The 14889-nt window shown below is 36.1% G+C and overlaps 2 protein-coding genes across 3 annotated transcripts; one reads left to right on the forward strand and one right to left on the reverse strand.

Annotated features, from left to right (window-relative positions):
- The first annotated feature begins 7609 nt into the window (after positions 1-7609).
- On the forward strand, positions 7610-11772 carry LOC132133419 (dnaJ homolog subfamily A member 4-like). Of its 2 annotated transcripts, none has more exons than XM_059546225.1 (8): positions 7610-7772; positions 8069-8216; positions 8995-9169; positions 9324-9428; positions 9538-9765; positions 9847-10077; positions 10215-10315; positions 11022-11772. In XM_059546225.1, the coding sequence occupies exons 2-8, from the start codon at positions 8085-8087 to the stop codon at positions 11235-11237; spliced, it is 1188 nt and encodes a 395-aa protein (XP_059402208.1). In that variant the 5' UTR covers positions 7610-7772; positions 8069-8084; the 3' UTR covers positions 11238-11772. The 2 variants fall into 2 exon arrangements, with proteins under 2 accessions (XP_059402208.1, XP_059402209.1); XM_059546226.1 differs by lacking the exon at positions 7610-7772 and adding an exon at positions 8474-8580 and having other exon boundaries at positions 8204-8317.
- A 769-nt stretch (positions 11773-12541) lies between these two features.
- Positions 12542-14646, reverse strand: LOC132133064 (small ribosomal subunit protein eS27-like). The gene is made up of 4 exons (XM_059545756.1): positions 14483-14646; positions 12993-13101; positions 12795-12905; positions 12542-12669 (listed from the first exon to the last, which is right to left on the reverse strand). The coding sequence occupies exons 1-4, from the start codon at positions 14486-14488 to the stop codon at positions 12641-12643; spliced, it is 255 nt and encodes an 84-aa protein (XP_059401739.1). The 5' UTR covers positions 14489-14646; the 3' UTR covers positions 12542-12640.
- Between the last annotated feature and the right edge of the window lie 243 nt (positions 14647-14889).

Consider the following 14889-nt stretch of genomic DNA (forward strand, 5'->3'; position numbering starts at 1 on the left):
GTCTTCAGGATTACAAGAGTCCTTCAACGTGTCATCGGGATTCACAAAGTCAATTTTTGAAATTGATATCGGGGAGTAGAGAGGAGCCACAGACTTTCGATCTGAGGAAGGAAAGTCTATGTCTGAGCAAAACGCCAGCAAAACACCAGCAGTCTGAGCAAAACACCAGCATTTGAGCACGATACCAAGACTGAGGAATAGAAAGAAAGACTTCACTATGAACAGACTTCAGCAGACTATAATACAGACATGTGGATGTTCATATATTAACAACATTATACTGATCCTTCATTCTCTGAGCACAAAGGCACTAATGCTATAAGTCGAAGAGCCTTTTTTTCTTGAAGCAGCAGCTCTATAGAGGTCATGAACTCCTTCACAGTAAACTTGAATGCTCAAGTCAAGTCAAGTCAAGTCACCTTTATTTATATAGCGCTTTAAACAAAATACATTGCGTCAAAGCAACTGAACAACATTCATTAGGAAAACAGTGTCAATAATGCAAAATGATAGTTAAAGGCAGTTCCTCATTGAATTCAGTGATGTCATCTCTGTTCAGTTAAATAGTGTCTGTGCATTTATTTGCAATCAAGTCAACAATATCGCTGTAGATGATGTGACCCCAACTAAGCAAGCCAGAGGCGACAGCGGCAAGGAACCGAAACTCCATCGGTGACAGAATGGAGAAAAAAACCTTGGGAGAAACCAGGCTCAGTTGGGGGGCCAGTTCTCCTCTGACCAGACGAAACCAGTAGTTCAATTCCAGGCTGCAGCAAAGTCAGATTGTGCAGAAGAATCATCTGTTTCCAGTGGTCTTGTCCTGGTGGTCCTCTGAGACAAGGTCTTTACAGGGGATCTGTATCTGGGGCTCTAGTTGTCCTGGTCTCCGCTGTCTTTCAGGGCAGTAGAGGTCCTTTCTAGGTGCTGATCCACCATCTGGTCTGGATACGTACTGGATCCGGGTGACTGCAGTGACCCTCTGATCTGGATACAGACTGGATCTGGTGGCTACGGTGACCTCGGAATAAGAGAGAAACAGACAAATATTAGCGTAGATGCCATTCTTCTAATGATGTAGCAAGTACATAGGGTGTTATGGGAAGTGTTCCTGGTTCCGGTTTACCTAATTAATGCAGCCTAAAAATCCTTTAATGGATTTGGATATTAAAAGCATATTAGTATGTTATGTGTAAGACAGGTTAAAGAGATGGGTCTCAAATCTGTGTTACTTTCATATCAACACTTGATCACATGAGGGAAGCCAAATTTCCTGCCACAAATGAGTGGCGTTCATTCTTAGAGGAAGTGTTTATGCCTGCTCCTACATCACCATGGGCTCACATGATACCAACCCTTTATACTTTTCTCCTGTTCATAGCCTTAACTTTATTTCTTTTAAGCACTTGTTATGCCAGATGTTTTGTAAATCCTACTGTACAAATTACCTTCATCTCAACACCTGATGACTAAATAAATGAATAGATTTAACAAGGTCTTGGAAACATTCCTCTGAGATTTTGGTCCATATTGACATGATAGCATCACGCATCATAATGTGAATCTCTCGTTCCTCCAAATCCCAAAGTTGCTCTATTGGATTAAGATCTGTTGACTGTGGAGGCCATTTGAGTAAAGTGAACTCATTTTAATGTACAAGAAACCAGTCTAAGATGATTTGAGCTTTGTGACATGGTGAATTATCCTGCTGGAAGTAGTCATCAGAAGATAGGTACACTGTAGTCATAAATTGATGGACATGTTCAGCTACGGCACTCAGGTAGGCCGTGGCATTTAAAAAATGCTCAATTGGTACTAAGGAGCCCAAAGTGTGCCAAGAAAATATCCCCCACACCATTACACCACCACCAGCAGCCTGACCGTTGAGACAAGGCAGGATGGATCCATGCTTTCATGTTCTTTATACCAAATTCTGACCCTACCATCTGAATTTTGCAGCAGAAGTCCATACTCATCAGACAACGTTATTTTCCAATCTTCTATTGTTTAATTTTGGTGAGCCTTTTGGTGTAGCCTCAGTTTCCAGTTCTTAGCTGATAGGAGCGTTGTTCAGAGATAGTATTCTGCCTTGGTTGTAACAAGTGGTTATTTGAGTTACTGTTGCCTTTCTATAATCTATAAAATCTATAATAACCAGTCTGCTCATTCTCCTCTGACCTGTGACATCAACAAGGCATTTTTGTTCTCACAACTGCCACTCACTGAATATTTTCTGTATTTCGGACCATTCTCTGTAAACCATAGAGATGGTTGTGCATGAAAATCCCAGTAGATCAGCAGTTTTTGAAACACTTAGACCAGCCCGTCTGGCACCAACAACCCACTTCAACTTTCAAAACTTAAATCTCCTTTCTTCCCTACCCACATAGCAAATGTCTCCTGGCCCAGATCTGGGCCACACAATGACTTTTCCCTCTGCCGAAGTACAGCAAAGAATGACAGCCCAGAAGTGGCCCAAAACTGGATTAAAGACTCAGGCCACACATGGGCCATAACTGGCCTGAATCTCAGCCAGTTAATCAGCCTTAGCTGGCTCTGATCTGGGTCAAAACAGGTTTTATTATTGGTGCCAATTCTCAGCCTTAAGTAAACCAGAATCCCCAAATCTGAGCCACACCTGAGCCTTATATAGGCCCATATCCAGCCCGAATGGATTTCACACGGGCCATATGTGGGCCAGATCTGGGCCAACACTATATTGCTGTCTGGGAATTTTAATATTTCATGTTATTAACTTGTATATTACTATGATCGCAATTATTCATTTTGTGACATGCTTTAATGTAGACACAAACTATGCCAATAAAGTACATTAAACTTAATAGAAAATCAGACTTAAAACCCACACATCATGTAACTGTGCAATAAAAAACGTATTGCATTGGCTTTTCTATTTACTTTTATAAAGAATAAATCAACCAATAAAAAGTGAGTGTATAAAGTATACAGTCTATAAGAGAAATGTAACAGATACACTGTAAAAAATCTAATGAGCTATTTACTTAAAAAATGTAGGTAACAATATTACACATAATATTTTTGAGTAGTTTTTCAGGCTTGATTTTTTTAATGGCATCTACCTGAATAAATCATGTGAAATCTCCTAAATTAATGAATCTATGACACAATACATTTTATATAATTAGGGAAATGTGCTCATTTATTTTAAGTTTATTCTCAAAAGTCTGTGATTTTAAATGAGGTATGTTTGTATTTTGTTATTTTATTTACAAGAGTCTATACAGCCAATCACATCAAGTAGGAAAATACTTGAGAAATACTGGAAAGTACTGCACTAGCAAAGCTACTGCTCATTAAACAAGGTTTAATGCCTTAGAAGAATAGTATCCATACCCACAAGCTCTACTCTTCAGCACAGTGGTAACAACTGCACTGTGCAATGGAAACTTCAATGTTACAGAAACTCTTACAAAGGTCAAATGTAACTGAACATTAAACATTAATAGATGCTTCCTTTCACCCAAAAATATAAAGTAGCATTTAATTTCAAAATTTACTCTCCATATCCAGCCATATGCAAAGAATGCTGGGAACTAACAGTCACTCCTAAAATAAAACTGCAAAACTGAGCTAATTCTCTTAAAATAAATAGGCAGCCTTCTTTCCTTAATTATTTTAGTTTAATCAGTTCCTCAATTCAAGCACCAAAACTGCTTAAGTTTCCTTAAAAAAATGAGGGAAACACATATCTTGGTTTTATTTATTAAAAATTCCTCATTCTTTTCTATACAACACTGAATCATAATTTCTTTAATGAAATCCACACATTATTTTTAATTATCACCTTAATTTTTTTAATGAAAATTACAAGACTCATGGTTCACTTTTTACAGTGTAGGCACATGTAACTTAATCATAATAATTTATTACAGATGTGACAAAGAGCAGTACCACAGTAGTCCAAATGACGATGCATTGCAGTTGCAGTCCACTCTGGCAGAATATAATAGTAGTGTGAGGAACAGGGCATAATTTAAGTTGTTAAAGCTGAAAATACTATCCCGATCCACTCCATCAAGACCAGGGGGGCAGGGTTTCATATTTTTTTGAAACACCCCTGGGCGCCGCCGTTGGCTAGCGGACCCCCACCTGCTGTTAGCATTCATTGACTCCCATTCATTTTGGCGTCACTTTGACAGCGAATAACTTCTGAGGCGTTTAAAGACTCCATTTGTCCATTCATTATTTCTAAAGAAACACGAAAATGTATAAAAGGCCCCATTACCTTGTATTTTACCTTATGGCCCCGTAGAGACAGTTTTTGTAAAAATAGGCTAACCATTGCATCATAACCTGCGACTCTCTGTCGCACAGTAGAGAAATTACCGTATGGACAGGAGGAGAAGCTCGCAGGCAATCTTTAACTGTCTATGAGGCAATCGGGGGGGGGGACATGGAGGCATGAAGTCAAGGGAGAAGCCATAGAGAGTCCATAAAAGCAACTGGACAAAATTATTCAACAACGCCTGCAAGATTCGGTGGGTGATTCAGATTTCTCTTGGCACAGCGATTAGAAGACTTACAATTGTCAGACAGGTTGCTCACGTGACATCTACGTCATCAAGCTCAGTTTGAGTCTGCGCAATATGCTCGACCCCCAGGAAGTGCGTGCTTCTAATTGACTTCACTTGTCTCCATTGAATCCAATGGGGTCGCTGTGTACTGCACAGTTTCATACTGAGCTTGATGACATAGATGTCACGTGAGCAACATGTAAGTCTTCTAATCGCTGTGCCAAGAGAAATCTGAATCACCCACCGAATCTTGCAGAGAAGGCGAGCGTGAACAGGAGCAAATTTTGGTAAGTATTCTGATTAATTATCTCCCTTGACTTCATGCCTCCACATCCCCACGATTGCCTCATATTTCTCTACTGTGCGACAGAGAGTCGTAGGTTATGACGTAATCATTAGCCTATTTTTTACAAAACCTGCTTCTACGGGACCATAACGTAAGATACAAGGTAATGGAGCATTTTATAAATTTTCGTGTTTCTATAGAAATAATTAATGGACAAATGGAGTCTTTAAACGCCTCAGATGTAAAGTTATTCGCTGTCAAAGCAACGCCAAAATGAATAGGAGTCAATGGAATGCTAACAGCAGGTGGGGGTCCGCTAGCCAATGGCGGCAGAGGTGCTTCAAAAAAATATGAAACCCTGCCCCCCTGGTCAAGACGAGCGTTTCTCATTCAAAACACGCATCACCGGAAACGTGGCATGTCACAATCTATGACAAAACCGGAAAGAGCCAATGAGCGTTTGATATCGCTGCCGTAAAACTTGTTGTAAAACTTCTTAACGACACATTTTTAAATAGTTACTATAGCTACAGAGGAAGGAGATACATATTGCCAATGAATGTGGTTTGAATTTGGATCTGTTCCTCACACCAAGTATCAAATGGATACAGGATTTAAATAAAAATAAAATACTTTCATGATCATTTTATTTAATGCTTGTGCATGACAGCATACTAATACAAATGATGTGCCCCCACTATCTATTATAGATCAGTGTGTGTCCCATAGTAAACCAAATAAATATTACATGATAATGGTTAAATACTCTCTCTCTCTCTCTCTCTCTCTCTCTCTCTTTCTTTTCATGTAAGGATTCTAAGATTATTTGTACCAAGAATAATAATATAACATTTAATTAAATTATAATTAAGTGCAGTTTAATGCACTTGACTGATTTGCTTAATTTTTAAATTATAATATTTTATTCTGTTTTGACTTGCCATTTCAAAAACAAAATTTTAACAATACTACACTTCATTAAAATGTATGTGATCATTTAACAATTAACATGCAATATTGTATTAAATTTTATCTTGCTTATCATGGGTCATAATATGCTGCCAGATCTTAGCCTGATTTGGGCCACATATTATCACCTGACTGATCTGGGCCACACTCCTCCCATCAACAATCGGCCCTCATATTGTTTGCCGGATCCCCGCCGTGCCGTCATTCCACTGTCGGGCCAGTGCGACCCAGGGGTTAAAGCGGGCCGGGCGGGGCTCATAGCCTCGGGCCAGTAACACCGAGGCCAGAATAGCGCAGGGTTTCCACAGTGGAGCCTGAAGCTCCGCTGCGCGTCACTAAAACACGCCCTTTACACGCCTCTCAGAACAACGTCACGCAATCTCATCATTTCACCAACAAAGAGTTATCAGAAAACTAAGAAATAAGTCACTGGAACATGCGCGATCACAAAACGAACATGATAAAAGCGGCCGTTTGTTAGCATGCTTTGTTATATATTCAAATTCAAAAGCATCAATGTTTTAACTATAGAATAAGTGATAGCCTACATTGATCATATTGATTTAATTTATCAGGACTCACAATTAATCACACATAAATACACTTATTTCTATTTTATTTATTTTTAACGCTTATGAAAATAGCCTGCTTATTCAGTCGAGTCTGTTTCTGTTTATTTGTAGCCACAGTAACCTATGTCACATTTAGAATGAAATATCTCTATTTTTATAAAAGCTCCCGAACAAAAAACATTAGGCTATTATATTTTTTTATGATGAGCTAAACTCACGAAACGAGATGACAGATAAAATGTTACTTAATAAATACACAATTGTGATAGAGAATAAGAAGCTGACGTCGGATTTATCCAAGCGGTCATATTTACCATGTTTACTATGGTAAGGTTAATGTTTAGCGTGCATTAGTCTTTTACATCGCTTATAAATATTTCTGCCTTGTTTAGTGGTTATAATCCACATCGGATCAAGTTATTTCAAACACTTGCTGCTAACTAAGAGTGAGTTTTGAGCTCAACTTATTTTAAAAAGTCTTTAATACCGGTGTTAAAGCTGTTATCTTTCTGAAATGATCCGCAGTGCTGAGCTCTCTAGACGCGGAGAAACTCCGCCTTTGTTCATACTATGCTATGCTATGTGGGTAGACGCCTAAATGCATCGAGTTGCTGCCATGTGATTGGTTGATTATCAGTTTGTTTTACCAAGCAATTTGACGGGTGAGTGTATAGTCCTTATTCAGATTCATATTTTATATTGCTTGCAATAAAATCAGCATTTAACTTGTTATTTCAGCTAAGTGTCCAGAAAACAGTTTATGTACTAAAATTAAATAAAATTAAAATGACACTAAAAGAAATAAATGAATAAATATCATCACAACTATACGTAATATATCCACCATCGTCATGTAGCCTGATGAAACGTTTGTTAAAGAGCGACCTCTGCCGAGCAATTGCCAGAACAAATCTCAAGGCAAATAAATTTTTGGAATGACATTGAATCATTTTACATTTTTTCAATAATTATTTTCCTGTTTATCCCTGTAAAGCTGCTCTCAAACAGCCTTTGATGTATTGTATAAAGCGCTAGATTGACACAACATTGGCTCTCCTTTACTTAGATTTACTTTAGTAATATAGCTACGTTCTATATATTAAATTGGCTTGATTATTATTATTGTTGTTGTTGGCATGCGAAAACAAAATAACTCATCATAACTGTCTGGAGACCGTAAAAGCATCTCAAATACCATGTGAGGCTGCATTTCCTTGTTCCATCTATGCTTCGCACCGACGCTCGAGAAGGTTCTGGAGCGCGAGGCGTTATATAAGAGCGACAGCGCGCGCGGCGCTCGGGCAGAAGAACAACAGAACAGTCACACAAGCAGAGAGACGCACGCGACGCGACGCGAAACAGCGAACCGGCTTTTCCTCTTCTTTTATTCCTGTGAGTATTACAAACTCATAACACACAAACACGGCTCGCGAAGCTTTATTTGAAGTATTCTCTAGAGTCTAATGTAACGTAACGTACAGTTTGAGTATCACTTTAGCTTTCAAGTAAATTAACCTACATTCTGTTGTTATTCAAGTGACAGCTTGCATTAACCTGCTCTAATATTGTTTAATGTATTATAAGTATGTCTAGTTTCATGAATAAACATTGCATTTATTATGCTTTTTAACTAAGTCATAGGCAGACTAGGCAGGACTGTTGATATGTTGTGTTCCTGTTCTCTGTAGCTGATTCCTGTCAAAGATGGTTCGAGAAACAGGTTTCTACGATCTGCTCGGCGTGAGTCCAAAAGCCTCGCTGGACGAGATCAAGAAGGCATATCGGAAACTGGCGCTGAAATATCACCCGGATAAAAACCCGAACGAAGGCGAGAAAGTAAGTGGAGACTTACTGGACACCGTATCATGTTTCACGTTGAGTGATAAATACAGCGACAGAAAAGAGTGGAACTTTCTGGAAGTGTCCCGAACAATCACGTGAGCTGCGTCATGCGTTTCTAAACATATGATCGCTTTGAGATCTATCCGCATTTATGGATGCAAATAATTCATGCTGGTTGGCTTTTTTTTAATTACTATATATATTTTTTATCTTGTTTTTTTTTTTATGTTGTTTTATCTGTTTTTACTTAGATATTTGTTAGAACTGTCTTTGAGAGGAAGAGACCAAACTGCCAATTGCCAAAAATCAACACAAATAAAAATCATGGAGGAAAAAAAAAGAAATCCAAAATATTAAAGTAAGAAAAATAAAAAGTCTGTGATAAAATGACAAAAATAATAAATGGTTAAAGTTGGGGGGAAATTAAAAATCCTAATACAAAGTGTTGTAAAAAAAGCCTAAGTGAAAAAAAAGAAAAAAAAGAAAATGAATTGAGGTAGAAAAAAAACGCTCAACAAGTGGCAAAGAAGAAAGGTAATCTATATAATATATAATAATAATGATAATAATATCATTTTAAAATACTAATACTATACTTTTGTTAATTATTAAAGGAAAATACCTGACACAGGAAGGCTTTATGGCACTTAGGTCTTCAGTAGAACTCATTTGAACTGTTATTATATGCTCCATGGAAACTGATGCATGATGGGAAGTATTTATGCATGCATTATTAAAATGAGTACTATAAGTTTCCTTTCTATTCCACCAGTTTAAACTCATATCACAAGCCTACGAGGTCCTGTCAGATCCCAAAAAGCGGGATTTGTATGACCAAGGTGGTGAACAAGCCATAAAGGAAGGAGGCACGGGAGGAGGAGGATCTCCCATGGACATTTTCAACATGTTCTTTGGTGGCGGAGGCAGAATGCAGAGAGAAAGAAAAGGTGAGACATTTATTTACTGCAGCAGGTGGCAGTGAGCAGCTGTGGTGTTTTGTAGCGTCCCCCCATGGGAAGTTAATGAAAGGTTTTGGGGGTCCTAAATATAGTTTGTGCACTTAAATGTTGGTTGCTAATACTGTTATCTTAACTTTTTCAGGTAAGAATGTGGTTCACCAGCTGGGAATCACACTGGAGGAATTGTACAATGGCTCAACCAGAAAACTTGGTCTTCAGAAGAATGTGATCTGTGAAAAATGTGATGGTAAGAAGTTCTACGGAGTTCGTTTAATTGGTAGATTGTTATAATAATATTGTAGTTCAAGACCCAATGGTGATTTAAATATATCATATGTAAATGATCTATCTTGCAGGTTATGGAGGCAAAAAAGGCGCAATTGAAAAATGCTCAACATGCAAAGGAAGAGGGGTTCAGGTCCAGGTGCAACAGATCGGACCGGGAATGATTCAGCAGATTCAGAGCATGTGCTCCGACTGCCAAGGACAGGGAGAGAGGTTCAACTCCAAGGACCGCTGCAAGAACTGCAATGGACACAAAGTAGAACGCAAGAAGAAGATTCTTGAAGTCCATATTGACAAAGGTAGAGGAACTTTGGATAATTCCAGGCCTTACTGCCTTCAAAAGTATTTTAGAAACATACTAATAATGGTCTTTGTCACAGGTATGAAGGACGGCCAGAAGATCACATTCCAAGGAGAAGGAGATCAAGAGCCTGGACTGGAGCCTGGTGATGTTATAATCGTACTCGACTTGAAAGAACACTCAGTCTTCCAAAGAAATAATGACAACCTGATCATGAAGATGAAGATCAAGCTGGTGGAAGCGCTCTGTGGGTTTAAAAAAACTGTTTGTACGCTAGATAACCGATTGTTGCTCATCCAATCAGCTCCAGGTATGTCCTATATACTATATTTTGTGAAGAATATTTGAGTCTATTATTTGAGAATTATATTTTGATCAAATTAAACATTTAAAGTATGAAATAAATACATTTGGATTCATCTGAATTTTTATTATTTTTTCTTTTAGGAAAAGTAATCAGACCTAATGATGTAAAATGTATTCATAATGAGGGAATGCCTTTGTATAGAGACCCTTATGAGAAAGGTCTTCTCATCATACAGTTTGAGGTAAGTTAGTACCGCGTGTTACACATTTGATCTGATTATATTACTATTATGTTTTATTATTTTTATTGCATCATGGTTTATTTTATTTGACGTTGCTTCACATCTTCTAGAAACGAACAATAAATAGATGGCCTACTGCCAAGTTATAAATTAAAATAATTGAAAATAAGACAAATTAATTTTAAATCAGTTTTTTGATAATTAATAACCATACTATTATATTGCTAATATATTGTATTCTTTTACCGTTTGTGTTTAAGTTTTCTTTGCATCTTCTAAGAACAAAAACAAAACTAATTTGGTATAAACGTATTTAAACATTAACTTAATGCATATCAAAATACTGAAAATAAATAAAAATTATGATTATTATAATATTTATTTAAATTTTAGTTAGCATCTTCTAGGAACAAAATAAATTGCTGTTAAAGAGAGCACTGCTAAAAGAAAAACAAGTTACTAATAAAACCTAATTAAATGCACATTAAAGCAATTTAATATAATGTGGGATTGTTTTGATTATTAATTTCTTAATTGATATTTTATAGTATTTTGCTTTGCAACCTATATTAAAAACAAATTGTGTATAAAAACCAAACAAAAAATGATAATAATAGAGGAAAAACTTGTGTGAAAGCAAACAATGATTAAATTGTAATTTGTGTTGAGCCGGTCATATCTTACAGAAGGCGTTCTGTTCCCTCAGATTGAGTTCCCTGATAAACATTGGCTACCTGAGCACATGCTGCCTGACCTGGAGAGGCTACTTCCTGTCAGAGATCACGTCATGATGTCAGATGATATGGAAGAGGTGGACCTGTGTGAAGTAGACTATGAAAGACAAAAGAGAAACTACGGTGGTGAAGCCTACGATGAAGACGAAGGTCCCAGGCATAGTGGCGTCCAGTGCCAGACTCAGTAAATCTCATGTATAAGAAACACTGGTGCAATTCTTGTGTGACTGCAAATATACACCAAATATTAGGCCAGTTACATTGAATTCTTGCCGAGCAATATGTACAGCAAGAATTTCCTCACCAAGCCTTATGAAACGGACCATTTTCTTGCCACCATTGGAATTCTTTGTGAAGTTTCTGATGAGGAGCCAGGATTATTACTTTTTTTTTGTTGGCAATTACCACCATAAATGAGTATCACCAGACATTTAATTAAAGCATCTATTTTGGATAAAACTGTCATTAATTTACAAATGAAATTTAGTAGTTTAAATTTGCATGTAAATGTATTCCGTATGTTTTAACCCGTTTACTTTTGTATAATAATCTGTCGATGTGCTTTGGTTGAGTGGGTGCTGTACTTGTTTTTTTGTCTTGTTTTTTTTGCCAGTTGAAAATCTGTATTTGTACATTTTTTAAGAATGTGACACACCATACATTTATTGTGTCGTTTCCTCCCTTAAAATGTTTTATTGTTCACAAATAAAACATTTAATTAAATCCCTTCTTTACACAACTGCCAAGTAAGTTAAAGCAATGAAATTTTTTTTATAATTTTTATAATTTTCTAGCTAATTGTATATTATATAAAACCCTCACATCCAATTTAAAGTCTGGGGTCAGTAAGATTATGTATTTTTATTTATTTTCAAGAAATCAATACATTTAATCAACAAGGATACATCAAATTGAAAAAGTTATGGTAAGGAAAAATCCACTTTAAATAAATGCTGCTTTTGAATATTATATTCACAAAAAAGTCCTGAGAAAAAAATGGGTTCCACAAAAATAATAAGAACAACTGTTTCGATAATAGGAAACTAATTAGTAAATTAGAATGATCTCTGAAGGATCATGTGACTCTGAAGAATGGAGTAATGATGCTGAAAATTCAGCATGCATCACAGAAATAAACTACATCATATGATCTTAATATTTCACAATATTACTGTATTTTTCATCAAATAAATACAGACTTGGTGAGCTAGAGAGACTTTCTGAAAATCTATACCCTCCCCAAACTTAAATGGTAGTGCAGATAGATATGAAAGGTTTCAGCAATAAAAGATAAATGTTAAAAATTACATAACATGACACAGAGGAGCTGAATATCATATGGGATGAGAAATTAAACTGAAAATGCTGCACTGACTGTTTTCAATATATTTGTTTGGATTAAATTGCAGGATGCAATTGTATCATGCAAAAGAAACTGTATTAAGAAGCACTGAACTGATGGTAGAAAGAACCTGCCATGCACCATTCATAATCATATTTAAAGTTCATTCACTGTAATCAATGAAAAATTAAGGCATTAAGAAGTTGCACAAATCTTTGTATTCAAAGCATCACTTCATTTTCATTCTTCTCAGTGCTGCTTTCTTCTGAAAGAACAACCTATTTGAAAAAAGAAAATGCGTAGCTTGAGAAACTGGATCAAATATTGTGATTTATAGTTACTTATGATTTAAAAGCACAACCCAGACCTGGATCTGTTTTACAATCATTCAGCAAATACACACCCTCGGTCAGTCTTGCTTTTCCTCCTGTGGGCTGGCAGAGCACTGTTGAACACCCGACGCACAACACAACCGTCTGCGCATGACTGAACACAGTCGTGATCTTATAACAACCTGTAGGGAGAGAAAGAGAAAAGATAAAATAAGTGTGATATATTACACATGATAAGGCAACCAAACCCTCTAAAGAAGATCTCAAACCTGGGCATTTTACATCCATGAAGTACGAGTTGGGACTCTGCACAAGCCTTTTCTTCTTATGCTGTCTTCTTTCAATATCAAAGGACGGGTTCAGCAGATCTTTGGCCAGCTGTTAAAATATAGTTCAAATTAGGGCTGGCTGTCACAATTCCTCGATTCAATTTGGGCACTCTGTTTGAAAAAGTAACAGACTGGATTTCGTCCTTGTTGAGTAACTGTTTTGATGTCAACATATTTAGGAAATCAATGCGGCTGTAGCACTTCCATCGTAAAGAAATGGCCAAATATTAAAGATTAAGTGGACATTTGAATTACATGTTGTTTAGTCAATATTAAAAAAGGAATAGATCACACTGCAAAAAGTGTAAAAACAATCGTCAGGCCGTTGGCATCTCCACAGGCATTTGATATGATGCGTAATTATAATGTGTAATCTTCTGTTTATAATATGTTATGTATTTACCAGTTTTGTTCAATAAAACCATATGATTACTTGCGTTTGATAGTTTATTTGAAATCATAATTATGTCCTCATTGCCATTATATATGAATTTTAAGTCATTTTAAAGGCTACTGTTCACTAAGGTCTATTTTTTTACAAAAAAAAAAAAAAAAGAATTATTATAATTATTCGATTACCAAAATAATAATTGGTGATAGCCCTAGTTAAAATATAGTTTTTTTGTTTTGTATATAAAATAATTACAAATAACTATTACAATTAAATATGTACATATAATTACACAAACACACATAAATAGTTAGTGTATATGTACATATATATATATATATATATTAGTGAAAAGAAATGTTTTGAGTTTAATTATTTACATAAAATTACACACATTTAATATATAACTTTATATAAATTTCATATATAAGCAATTATGTAAATACTTTAATTTTAAAAGGTGTGTAATGTAAATATTCTGATTTTAACTAAATAAAATATTTAAAAACATTACATAAAATTCTGTTTTTCTCTCTCACACATACCCCCCATAAATGTTACTATACACTTCCTCCAACAATATGAGTCATTTTACTCTGTTAATAACTAAATCTACTATTTAGGCAAAATTAGTTTATATTTATGTAACAGAAACACTATAGCAAAAACACTACCGTCTGACACCATGCTTCTTTGGACAAAAAAATATTTTTTCAACAGCCATATTCTTCACTCATCATTCTCAGTCTGAAAACTACAATACCATAGATTTAAAAAAACTGATAAAACATCAGTCTTATCCAAGCTATCACTTTACTCGGTGCCTTGCACAAGTTTATGTATCACTCATGTAAGTGAAACATTAGGCCCTATCTGAACCCTGCGCGCGCAAGCACCACGTGAAATAACAGACTTTTCCCATGTTTACCGCACGGTTAAAATATCCAGCAACCGAGCTGATATAAAAACGCCAGACGATAGTTTATATTAACAGCTGTCAAATGTGAGAATCGTTGTCTAGCTGAGGTAACGTACTTACAGGCATTGTGTATAGCTGCTGATATTCACATTCGAGCCGTGTGTCTGCTTCTCTCCTCGAGTCTCAGTCTCGATGACTGCTGCAGGGTTGCCACGCGCAGCTTCATAAAGCACATCTGAAGAGACATGCCCAGGCATGCTCCATAATAAAACACGCCTTTATACATTAGACCTTATAAAACTGAAAAACATTACCGTGATTTCCTGAATATTACATTAGCTCGACAACGGTAAGTGATGGCGAGCGAGTTGGCGAAATGTTGCTGTCGGTGTCGGTCAGCTCATATCTCAAAGAACATTGATCGCAGCTTTACACAATATTATTTAATATATTTCTCCTATCATATATATATATATATATATATATATATATATATATATATATATATATATATATATATATATATA

Source organism: Carassius carassius, chromosome 50 (genome assembly GCF_963082965.1).
Source record: "Carassius carassius chromosome 50, fCarCar2.1, whole genome shotgun sequence".
NCBI classification, from domain to species: domain Eukaryota; kingdom Metazoa; phylum Chordata; class Actinopteri; order Cypriniformes; family Cyprinidae; genus Carassius; species Carassius carassius.

Excerpts from the sequence above, each read along its gene's own strand:
- LOC132133419 (XM_059546225.1), top strand. The coding sequence starts at position 8,085 with ATGGTTCGAGAAACAGGTTTCTACGATCTGCTCGGCGTGAGTCCAAAA. Across the intron at positions 9,429-9,537 it reads GATCTGTGAAAAATGTGATG|GTTATGGAGGCAAAAAAGGC; the intron begins GTAAGAAGTTCT and ends TCTATCTTGCAG. Across the intron at positions 10,078-10,214 it reads GCTCATCCAATCAGCTCCAG|GAAAAGTAATCAGACCTAAT; the intron begins GTATGTCCTATA and ends TTTTTCTTTTAG.
- LOC132133064 (XM_059545756.1), bottom strand. Across the intron at positions 12,906-12,992 it reads CATGGATGTAAAATGCCCAG|GTTGTTATAAGATCACGACT; the intron begins GTTTGAGATCTT and ends CTCTCCCTACAG. Across the intron at positions 12,670-12,794 it reads AAAAGCAAGACTGACCGAGG|GTTGTTCTTTCAGAAGAAAG; the intron begins GTGTGTATTTGC and ends TTTTTCAAATAG.